The sequence below is a fragment of the Gracilinanus agilis genome, chromosome 3, assembly GCF_016433145.1.
Source record: "Gracilinanus agilis isolate LMUSP501 chromosome 3, AgileGrace, whole genome shotgun sequence".
Classification (NCBI taxonomy): Eukaryota; Metazoa; Chordata; class Mammalia; order Didelphimorphia; family Didelphidae; genus Gracilinanus; species Gracilinanus agilis.
The window spans coordinates 637,423,524-637,435,582 of NC_058132.1; the positions used below are offsets into that span (position 1 = coordinate 637,423,524).

Below are 12,059 nucleotides of genomic sequence, written 5' to 3' on the forward strand. Positions count from 1 at the left end.
GTTCTAGTTGATATGTTGTACAAACACTTTGCATATTTGTTAACATTTCTATATTTATGAAGTGCTGCAAAAGTATAACCAAGAAATTATTTGTATTGTGTCCACATGTATGAGCATACATGCACACATGTGCACGCACACACACCACACACATTGATATTCTAGATGATGTGACCCTGCCGACTATATAGATAATAGAATTGCCTATCTTTATGTGCTAAAGAAACTAAAATTTCATTTTAACTTTGACTTACTGCTTAAAGTACAGCTGGTAGTCTGTTTTTTGAAACTGATACATTCTTGAAAAATTATGGTTTGTAAATTTTTAATGAACCAGTTCTTCTATTAACTTCATTTATAAAGTTGCTTTCTGTCAGGTGGAGAAATCCCCTTTAGCCACAAGATAGAAAAAGCACATTAGTTATGAAAAGGAAAAAATTTTCTCCATTTCAAGGATATTGTGTCTCATATCTATTGAATTATGTTTTTTTGCTTTTCAAGAATCTACTTATAAAGAAATGAATCACTATATCCTTCTGTTTCTTTCCAACTTGTCCCTCATGAAGAAAGGGCCTGTGAAGTGGTGGTCTTTAAAGTTCAGAGTAACTTCAAGTTGGGGTTTCTTTTCCCGTCCAAGACAAGTGTTATTTTAAAAACAAAATACTGGAATTAGAGTTTGCTTTATGTAGCATTCTCAATTAACAACCCTACTTAGGACATTAAGCAGCTCCCTTTTGAATTCTTTTCAAGTTCTCAATAAGAGGTAACATTTCTATAGATGCTCTGTGCCAGCCACTGTGCTAAAGCACTCTATGAAGTTATTCCACTTGATCCTCACAACAGCCCTGAGAGGTATTATCTCCATTTTATAGGAAATGGAGGCAAAGTGTTTTGCCTAGTCACACAAGTCATGTGTTTGAAGCCAGATTTGAATTCAGGTCTTCCTGACTCCAGGCTTAGTGTTCTGTGGCATCTCTTGGCAGGTTTCAAACTCTAATTGTGACCATCCTTGGGCAAATCATTACATTTATCTGAGTCTGTTTACTCGTCTTGAAAAATAGGCAAGTTGGAAAAGATCAGAAATTCTAGGTTAAAATCCATGATCTTATTTAATAACTTAGCTTTTCTGTAAAACTATTGTCTACACTCTTGACAGAGCTCGATTTCTGGCAATAAATTTACAATTTAAAATATTAGTTACTGAATTACTTAAAGAAAACAGACTATAAAATATTACATGATGTAGGTATATTATCATTGGCACAAGAATGACCTAATATCAAAGTAATAGTGTTAGTGTGGGAAGAAACAAGATTCTGTCTCTTAAAAATATTTGCAGTCTTAAGTATTACAATAACATATGAATTAACACTTTACTAGTTGACAGTCTTTCTCATGAGAATAGACTTTCTCTTGGACCACTTGACAAGTGTGTTGTTTCTTGTATAGACTTTGAATCAATTTGAAGTGTGTAGGACCAGAAGAAGAATGCGGTCACTACTATACTAAATCAAGAAACTATAGTCATGTTGGCAGTGCCTGGCACATAGTATCACAAGGTGAAGAGCCTCTTGCACTGGGTATCCCTAGTGACAGCAGTTTGCATCCAGCTCATCTCTTAAGCTCTCAAATGTGTAATGAGGTCCTATTGTCATTCAAGGTATGTTCCTACCTGGTCGACTTTTTAAGAATTCTTAACCAGTCTTAATTGGCACAAACTCAGTGAAGTTTTCACATCAAGTGTCATGGAACTTTTGAGCTAGACAAAGGGCCTTAGAGTTCCAATCAAATGCCACCATTTATTTCAGGTAGCAGGTAGTCCTCCAGGAATCTTCTCTTCGCCGCCCCCCCCCCCCCCCCATCTAGAACAATCTTGAAGATAAAATACAACTGAATTCTACTCAGAAACAACAAAGACTGGATTTGTGGTTTCACTTTGTGAACTTAGTCTTGAGAGCTATAATGACAAGATGTGCCCTGGGTCATGCGGGTAAAGCAGGTTGTGTCTCCACTACACTGACTTAACCTTAGGATAAAAGGAGGGAAAAGATCTCCAGAATTGAAGGAAGAAGAAGAATCCGTAACAAATGTCATTCATATCTAACAACTGGGATAACAAGCACAGCCTGTATGCTTCCTGGGTTTCATTCCATGTTGAGAGACATAGGAAGACTCTTCCCTCAGCACCTTGGACAGAGCCCCCTCTGGAAGATTTAGAAATTTGCACAAGTCAGACTAGATGATGGCACAGATGGGTTGGTTTGTATTAATGGATTGAGCATTCATAGCCAGGAGGTCACAGATCTCTTAGTAAGTCCCCATTTGATTAATTTTTAGGGACTATCCTAACCTAGTATTAAATAAGTGGTCAATCAATCAGCTAGAGATTTTTGTTAGGAACATCTTTTGTTCATTTACAGTGGGGTTTGGGAAAGTATATAATCCAATTCTTATAAAGAGGGAGAATAGATATTCGTATAGCATCAATTAGAGCAGGAAGTCCATACATTACATAGACAACATGAGCCTAGATTTTATTTGGTTGGAATAAATTTATTTCATCTGTCTGTAAACAAGGTGTTTTTTAATAATTATGGCATTTTTTGAAATGCATATTAAATCAGATGAGTTAGACTGTATCCCAGATGTAACAAAGTGCAGGGAAAGAAATGGATAAATCAGCAACAAGATTTTTTTTTTTTAAATCTGTACATTATCCACAAGGCCCAAACAATAGAAGCAAATACGATAATGTCCCTAAAATAGTGCCATTCAAAATAAGAAACCCTTAATGGGTTAGTTAAGATCCATCTCACAATAGCAACAGTTCATTTTTAACAACAGTATGGCACAGAATACATATTAAAAAATTCATCACAAGACAGCCAAGTCAGTTATTCCAACCAATACCATCTCCCATTTATTTTTTATACAGAAGTCTTCATTTGTTTTTTATTATTTTTTAAATGAACATACAAGTTAGTTCCGTGCTTTGAACTGACAGCTTGGTTACACATATTTTGGATGACTAGAGCACAAGGCAGATTTACTCCACAGCAAGGATGTGACAGGCCAAATGCAGGTTTTAAAATTTGAAATGTGTCTATTTCAACTATTTTAGCTTATAAAACTTCCAACCCTCATCCAAATATTGGTATTAAAGCAGCAATTCCATTTACTTTTTACCAATCAGTGATCAGACCAAAATAAGTCAGTCTAGACTACCAGTATATATAGTTGAAGGTGGCAGTTTTTTCCACAATAACAACATAATTTCATACAAAAACCCAAGCTGCAAATTAAAATTGGTCCTATGAAAAAATTGGACACACTCCAGATGGTTATGTTGGGGTATCTAATGTCCATGATGGCAGCCTTTCATAAATCAACTTTTAACAAACAGGAAACAGGAGCTGATATGAAAAAGAAAAGACAGACACAGACCTCTCAAGTGCCTGAGCTATTGCAGTGATGGAAGTCCCAGGGGAGTCAATGGGGAGTCAATCCAGACAGTTTCTGTAAGATCCAGGAGGAAGTGTGCCCTTTTGCACCTTTTGCTCTTGTTTGCCATTGTACTCAAAAGTAGTGTTTGCTCTAGACACTACAGAAAAAAATTTGTCTCTACTGGAGTACAACAACAATACTAAGGCAAAATATCCTGCAATTCTCAGCAGCTCATAAATAAAGATGGTGTTAAAATAGCTGAATAATCCAGGCACTGCATGAGTAGATGGAAGCAAACAAAATACTGGATATGGGGAGGGAGGAGAGGGGAGGAGAGAAGAGAGATGCATGCACTTTTTCCTCCCAACCATGCTCTATAAAAGGAAGACTAAAGGAGCCATGTAATTGCTCAAAGTGCTGAAAAGACATTGATCAAATTAGAGATTGTACAATCGGCACCTCGCTTATTAGTGTTAAACTTATTTTAGTAGTCTCAATATCCCACTAATTGCTAAAATAAAGCAATGCCCAAATTGGCATGCCCCCCTCCCCCCAAATTTCAAGGTATCATGCATATCATTATTATGCTGCAATAATGGTGCCAGATAAGGGTTTCTATTACATACAGTGGTTAACATACAAATGATCCATTTGGATAAACAGAATCATGACATTAGAGAAGAGGTAAATAAAAACAAATGAACTACCAACTACAGACTGGTAGCACTATGAACATAACTGGGGTGGTGATGAAGACAGTTGCTAGGTGGATGGGGAGAGGCTGCTTAGACGTCAGACCTCCTCAGGTATAAAGCGAGTTCAAATGCTTTCTTGTTCAGTGTCCCTCCATGGACACCTTCCTTTCCCATGACTATAACCAATGCTGGAGTACACAAGGAAACAAAAAGTGAACAGAATTACTTATGAAACAAAAACAAAAACACCTTTCCCCACCAACAAAGGGATACAAAGAAGACACAGGTTCATAACCCCATCACCTGCACTGCTAATAAAATTTCCAGAATGAAGACTTACGCTTACAATTAGGAAAGTTTAAGAGCAATCCCCCTAATACTTAACAGTCTTGCCTAGCAGCTAGAACCCAGAGTCTCTCAAGTATTTGGCCATTGAGTATGCCTTCTTATTCAATCCACCTCCATGGACCCCTTCTTTGCCCATTACAAAGACCAAGACTGAAAGAGAAAAAAGAAAAGTGTTTCAAAAGAAGTGTTAGACAAGAAAGTCATGTAAGCTTTAGCAGACAGCACATGGAATAAAAATTAATAAGTTGTTATATTAAGCTGGTTCTCCATGAGCTACCAAGCACTGGTGTCAAATTTAGAAAGTTAAAATTACTCCAAAACAGAACTGAAAGTTTTATTGACTTATTCAAGCTGGCAAGAAGCTGCAATCACATGCACAGCAACTATTGTGAGCACTGAAAAACTTTGGAATAGTTGGGAATGAATTCTGTACAAATAAAGGAGAAATAATAGCCTATATTGTATAGAAGGAAACCATAACGAAAAATTGTCCAGGCCAGTAATAACTGTTAGACTGGGTGCTGTTCTTTTTAATAGGAAGTACACATTTTCCCAACTATATTCGTATAATTTTTTCTCTAACACTAAAATACTACTTAAAAATGACCAATAAAGTTAGTTAAACTGACCTTTTATTGCTAAATGGAAAGCTAATTTAAGAGTTAACAATTTTCATCCAATTTCAGCTATGAATAAAGAAAAGCCTTTAAGGTCTCTATTAACCAACCACCTTGAATAAATAATTTAGCTTTAAAAACCGAGTGTATGGGTATGAGTGTTCAAGTTTATGCTGACTGCCACTAGATGTCAGCAAAATTATATTTCTGTGTTTTCTATAAGCATTCACAATTTAGTCAGTAGACTTTTCCAATGCAGAATGCAACCCTTAAACATTTTAAATTCTGATCATTACACTAAATAAAATGAATATTTCTATTTACATTGCAGAACAGAAGATTGTATGTGAGACTGATCTCTTAAGAAAAGCTAGATAGATTGTAATTACTCCAGAAGGGGTGCTAAAGCTAAAAGAAAAATTTATCTGCTGGCAGTCAATATCCTGATGATGAGTCTTTCCAGATTTAGCTGGTCCTTGGATTACAGACATACAATCAATCTATTGCCAGGATGTGCCCATATTAAAATATTTCTAGTTTGGTTGGACCTACCAAAGCTTATCAGTATAAGCTTCAAGAACTCAAGTTATTAATGCACTGTAAGGCATCAAAAGGGGATTTCAAAGGAAATGGTTTAAGAACTTCAAGTTTGGGGTGTATTGTTAATGTGTTTTAAACAATTTACACTTAACATGGCACTTTAAAATTTACAAAGTCTTCTGTTATCTCATTTTACCCTTACAATAGGAGATTAAATCTCCTAGAAGTCCTTACAAATTCTTTTTCAAATCTAAATCTATTATTCTGTGAATGAAGCCATGAAACAAGCGGAACAGATGTTTGTATTCAATATTAGAGATGACAATGAGGATCAGAGAGGTTATGTATCTGATGCAGAGATGAAGCAGGCCTCCTTGGTGAAACTGGTGACTAATACCTATATTCATCTTAACATTTAGAATCCATCTGTACTTGTTTAACTGTGTTAGACATTAAAAAAAAAATCCAAGATACCATTAACCTCAGCTACTAGAAGTTATAAATAATTTATTTAAATATTTTGTTATTAGAATCATACTGCAAATGAAAAGTCATTAAGAGGTTTATAGGATGTTTAGTTCATAAATGATGAACTATTTTCAAAGTGTTCCAAACTCTTTTAGAAAAGAAAAACTCTTCTTTAAAAAATTAGCTTTTAGTGTATTTTACAACACTTGAGACAATAACAAATACCAGTTACTTTTAGCATAATTCTCTAAAAAGTAGCATGGGTTTAATCCTTGTAAGTTTACTGAATAAGTCTTAGAATTTGGCAATACTGTTAAAAAAAAAACAGCTGAATTAGCTATCAGACTTCTGTCAGAAAAGAATTTTGATTCCCTAGATATTTCAAAATCTTAAGTATTCTTAAGTTTAGTATGTCCTCATGCTCAGTACTAAAGGATTTTAAAAAATAAAATAATCTAGATTTGATAATAGTGATAGGATAGAAAATTCAGATCATCTAAAATCTTCATTTTAAGCACCTCAAGTAAGCTTCTAATAGCAAAATGAAATAACTGCAATTTATCAGTGACCTAAATGAAAATTTAAGGCAAGCTTATCAAATTTAAGAATGACAGAGCCTGGAGGGAAGGCTAATAGCTAAGAGAATAAAGCCCTCCAAAATCAATAGAATGAATATGAAATTTAAGAGGATATATGTAAATGCATATATTTTGAAGCCAAAACTTTATACTAAAAAAAACAAAACATTATACTAGAATGGGAAAGAAACATGAGGGGGGAAATTGGGGGTTTGATTGACTGCAAATTCACTAAGTCAAAAAGTGACAAAGAAAAACTTATGTTGATAAAAAACAGTTTCTAGAACAAGGAAGGAATGACCCCAAACTGTATTCTGTGATCTTTCCACATATGAATACTGTATTTGGTTCTGAGCACATTTTAGTACTGCCAAATTGGAGCTAATCTAGAGGCTAGTAAGGAGACCATGTCACATAAAAGGCTGAAGGAACTGTTATGTTTAGCATAGTGGGGGAAAAAGATGTAGGGAGAAAAGGGTAGTTGTTTCCTTCAAACACTTAAAGGCTTATCATAAAAAGGAAGGGTTAGGATTGTGTGGCTCCAGAGAAGATAACTAGGACAAGTTAGAGGGACCATGTTTTGGCTTCCAACATAGGGAAGAACTTCCTAACCAACATTAGTTTCAGAATATTTGGTTCTGACTCATGTCTAACGGAGTCTACTTCTCTGATTATAACACTTGCATTATTTACCTTAGTGCTGTTCTAAGAATCTATGAGAGTTAATAAAAACACTTATCTAAAAATGGAATAGGCTGATCTGTGAGGTAATGAGCACAGAACACGGGACTAGCTATCAAGGATGTTCTTCTAGTGGAGATTCCTATGTAAGCTAGGAGAGCAAACTAGATGACCTGTTCCAAGATTCTGTAATTAATTTTTCCTTCTATCTCTAATAAAGTAATGAAGTAATAAAATGAATTTTTAAAAATAAAAACAGGAAAGAATGCAAATGTTAGGGTACAGAACAAATAAAAAAGCCAGAAAGGGCATACTGGATAAAATTAAATGTCAAAAGGTAGTGTTGTACCATGGGTAGAACAATGAATTTAGAAGCAGAGGACACAGGCTAAACCTTAATTTAATCTTTGGAAAGTTATTTAACCTTTTCAGGTCCCTTCTAGCTCTTAAATCTAGGATTCTAATCTCACTCCATCTATTAAAATTTGCTCAATCATTTTGTACAGTTTAATTCCACCATCATTAGTATCATGCCAAGCATTTTGAAAAGAAATGTGGATGGCATTTATGAAATTTGTAAATGTTATGAAAACTGGTGCTAATACAGAACACATTCAAGTTTAGAATGACAATTGGACTTAGCATTTGATTAGTGCATTTGTCATCTAGTGTCATACAATACATGGAAACCATCTTAATAGTTTTTAAATGGATTAACCCTTATAAGACATTTTAAAAGGGATGCAAGTTATAAGGTGGCAATGCAATAGCAATTAACTGATCACCTTAGTAACTACTTTTGTTTTTAAAAGTACTTCTTACTTACCTCGGCCAGCTCTGCCTACAGCAACATTATATGTTGGTTCACCACCTTGACTCTTTGTCCTGATGTCCATTGTGCAGTCACCGTCGACATACAGACTATCTCTGATTACTGAGCACTTCTTTGCACCAAGAGTCAAACCATTGGTAAAGAAACCCTCCCGATCTTTTCCTACGATCATGTCTATTTCTATTGGCTGCCAAAAAATAAAACCAAGCCAAACAAAAAAAAACAGTCAGTACATTCTTTTAAAATTTCAAAAATATAAAATTCAGCAAGTCAAATTAACAACCATGTTGCTAAGTTATCAAGACCTCCAAATTTCACTATATGGAATCAAATGAAAATAAAAATTCCTCAAATGTAGATCTGTCCAATTCATAGCTTTGTTAAAAACTTATAAACCTAATTTTATAAATTTTACTAAGCAATTTTAATTAAATTTTAATAAGATGGGAATCCCCACCCAGGACATAATTAATGGCTGGGCTTGGTAACTGAAAAACAATCATACAAATTAAGATTTTCAAAGTCACAGACATGCTAAAAGCATTTCATAGCTTTTATTGGTCACAAGTTACATTTCTCATAACATGCATTTGTATTTATCATAATAAAGTAAAAATTATATTTAGAGCATGTCAAATACCTATATAAAGCTTATGTAATTTGACAGATTCAGATAAAGCTTTTTTCCAAATGGATTTATGACTTATCTCTTAACCATTATTACCCAAGTTTATCACAGTCCCTAAGTTTCCTAACAAAGTCTTTACAGTAAGAGCATTCTTAGTTGGTATTCTTGTTTGAAAGAAATGGCTCAATACATAAGAACTTCATAAGGATTGCATATTTCTAAAAGTCATGTTTTTTTTTTTTTAGCCATTATCTTCCTCATCCCTATTCTTTTCATTTCACTAATCCCTTTTTTCCCCTCTTCTATTTTTTATAATGAGCTCTCAAGCAAAAGGAAAAAGAATTCTTTCTGTAGCCCTGGAATAGTCACTGGCAAAAGAACAGAAAATGGAGGTAAGCAGAAGAATAAAGTAAGGTGGCCAGTGGGTCTGAGAAGAAAACATGCTTTCTAGAAAGAAGGCATCGCCCCCATCAGAACTGCAGAGTCATAGCAGGCCCAGCCATCTCTAAGCACACTCTGGGAATCTGCCCAGCCAGCCAGCAGCAAGTCACACAAAGGCAGAAGGCTGAGAGCAGTAAAAAGAAACTTGATCACTAGATGCCGGTCCTCAGGGTTTTCCTTTTAACATTAGTCCACTACAGGTACAGGAAATTTTAAAGGACTACTGTCCAAGATAATTCTTTAAATGCCATTGACTCAAAAACAAATAAAAGCTACATTACAGTTTAGAATGCTAGGAGAAGAAAAAAGAGATGGTGAAAGTAAGGAAAAAAGGCAAAACTCTGACACCATTTCATTGATTTATGCTGGAGGTCTATGGGTAGAAATAGCCAGCAATAATGACTGGTAGCTGAAGATTAAATGTCAAAATTCCTTAAACATGGCAACTAAGGCCATCACCTCCCACCCCTCTCTAATGCTCTAAGCAAATCAGCTATTGCTTTTGCCTAAAATATGATAAAAGTATGCAATAAAAACAGTAGTCATAAGGAAATATATACACAGCACAAAGCAATCTAAACCAAATCTTCCCTCCTGAGAGAGAATAAGTTCCCAAATTATTAAAATAACCAACTGGAAACTCTTCCCACCCTTCTAAAAGAGTCTTCCTTTTAGGAATTAAACTACAGAACATCAGGATGGGGGATAAAAACGATTAGTACTTCCCAAGGGATGGAGGAAAAAAAGGTAAACCGATTGTGAAATTAATGGAAGTTCGCCATTTTGGAGGATATTTTTTAAAAAAACCTGGTGTCAATGATAGACACCTACGTGGAACCGCTTAAGTCTGCGGCAAGCACTAGAGGCCAAGACATAGGAAAACCTACGCAAAGACTGAGAATTCCCTCTGCCCGGCCTCCTCCTCCCACCCCAAGCCGCATTGCCGGCAATTCCTTAACCTAGTGGAGCCAATTAAACACAGCTACAGACACTTGAGTACATAACGGTCCTTCTATCCTTAACTGGTGTGTGTGTGTGGGGGTCCCTTCTCCCTCCCATCACACTAAATTTCCCCAAAGCAGGCAGGTGGGCAAAAATGGAAAACCAGCAAAAACTGCTGCCATTATCGTTAGGGGCTTGGGGTACTTTTCCCATTTTGGTTCGGCAATTCCTTCTATTGCTGCTAAAGCTTTGCTTCTGGGCTCCCTAAGGAAGTGCAATTAAAAAAAAAAAAAAACGGGCAGTATTGCATGGGCCTAGAGTGGGATGTGAACCTCCAGACCACAGCGATGGGGGTGGGGAAGAGAAAAGAAAGAGAAGCATAAATTGGGTAAAGTACCTTTTGGCTCCATCCCCATCACTGCTTTCCCTACCACCACACGGGCGACATCCTTCCGATTAAGGATATTTATAGGTTCCAAATAACATACATACACACACCCTTCATCCAGGGAACCGGTTTTTGCAGCTATCTGGCTAGGCAGATACATATATTCGTATATACATATGTGTGTATGCATCTATACATACATACACACGTGTACACATATGCATAAATACCTAAAGCTTTTCCCTAGCATTTTATACATACACAAAGCTTTCCTTTCACTTTATCACATACACACATATGTATGCACATATATGTCAAGCCAGATAGCAAAATAGATTCCCCGAACACACAGGATTAGTTCTCCTAAGAACTAACTAATCCTACGCGTTGGAAAAAATTAAGATTTTCCAGGTAAGATATTTAGGGATGGAAGAGAAAGGAGTTAACCAGTATCCACGAGTAACATATAACTGGAAGGGGGCAAAAAAGGGTTAAAAAAAATTTTAAGGGGGGAAGGGAATGAAACAATGTGAGAATCCCACCACTTGAGAAACTAGTTCAGTCGCGTTTTCAGGTTGAGAATCAAGATATTCTTGCTCCCCGATCCCAAAATTGCTGGGTAGGTGAGTGGGGGTGAAGAAGAGATCCAGAAGGGGGGAGGCGGCTCCTCTTTGCTGATGCTCCCTTCCGTCCCACCTCCATCACAATCCTAACCCTTCCTCCAGGATGCTAGAAGTTGGGGGGGGGGGAGTGCGGGAGGGGATGCGGAGATAGATGGATAGATGGGTGGATGGATGGATGGATGGATGGAGAGGATGCGAAGATGGCCCTGACGTGGGAGACACCCTAACGGGGGCTAAATACCCAGCATCCGGGCCAGCAGAGGCAAGGAGGAAAGCAGCCCAGGGCCCATGGCCCCCTCCCCTACTGCAGCTTCCTCCTCCTCCAAGGAGAGCGCCCCCTCCTCTATTGCAGTCTCCTCCTCCGAGGGGGGGCTCCCAGAACCTCGCACGCCCCCTCCCCTATTGCAGCCCCCTCTTCGGGAGGTGGGGAGCTTCTCAGAACCCCGGCGACCCCTCGCGCGGAAGCCCCCTCCCCGCTGTAGCCCCCTACGGGCCCGGCCTGGGCGCCCCTAGCTTACCGTGATGCTCTGGAAGATGCCCCCGGCGGTGGCCGCCCACACGTACTTGGCGTCGCAGTAGCCGACAATGGCGGCCTCCTGGCAGCAGCCATCGCACATCAGGTTATCCACGTAGCTCTGCCAGCCAGCCATGTTCGAGCCCTCCCTCCGCACTGCAGCGGGGCGAGGAGCGGGCGCGGGCCGAAGAGCGGGCGGGCAGGCGGGAGCGGGGCGGAGGGTCTGCGCAGGCACAGAACCACCCCCGAGCCGGGCCGGGCCGGGCGGAGGCGGCGGAGACGAGGCCGGGAGACAGGGCCGGCGTGCTCCCCCGCGGCTG

General features: G+C 38.0%; 1 protein-coding gene across 2 annotated transcripts; it reads right to left on the reverse strand.

Annotated features, from left to right (window-relative positions):
- Nucleotides 1–2,532: 2,532 nt before the first annotated feature.
- On the reverse strand, nucleotides 2,533–12,043 carry PFN2 (profilin 2). 2 transcript variants are annotated; one of them, XM_044667622.1, is made up of 3 exons: nucleotides 11,744–12,043; nucleotides 8,198–8,390; nucleotides 2,533–4,327 (listed from the first exon to the last, which is right to left on the reverse strand). In XM_044667622.1, exons 1-3 carry the CDS (start codon nucleotides 11,873–11,875, stop codon nucleotides 4,230–4,232), a joined length of 423 nt encoding a protein of 140 aa, XP_044523557.1. In that variant the 5' UTR covers nucleotides 11,876–12,043; the 3' UTR covers nucleotides 2,533–4,229. The 2 variants fall into 2 exon arrangements, with proteins under 2 accessions (XP_044523557.1, XP_044523556.1); XM_044667621.1 differs by having other exon boundaries at nucleotides 4,236–4,637.
- Between the last annotated feature and the right edge of the window lie 16 nt (nucleotides 12,044–12,059).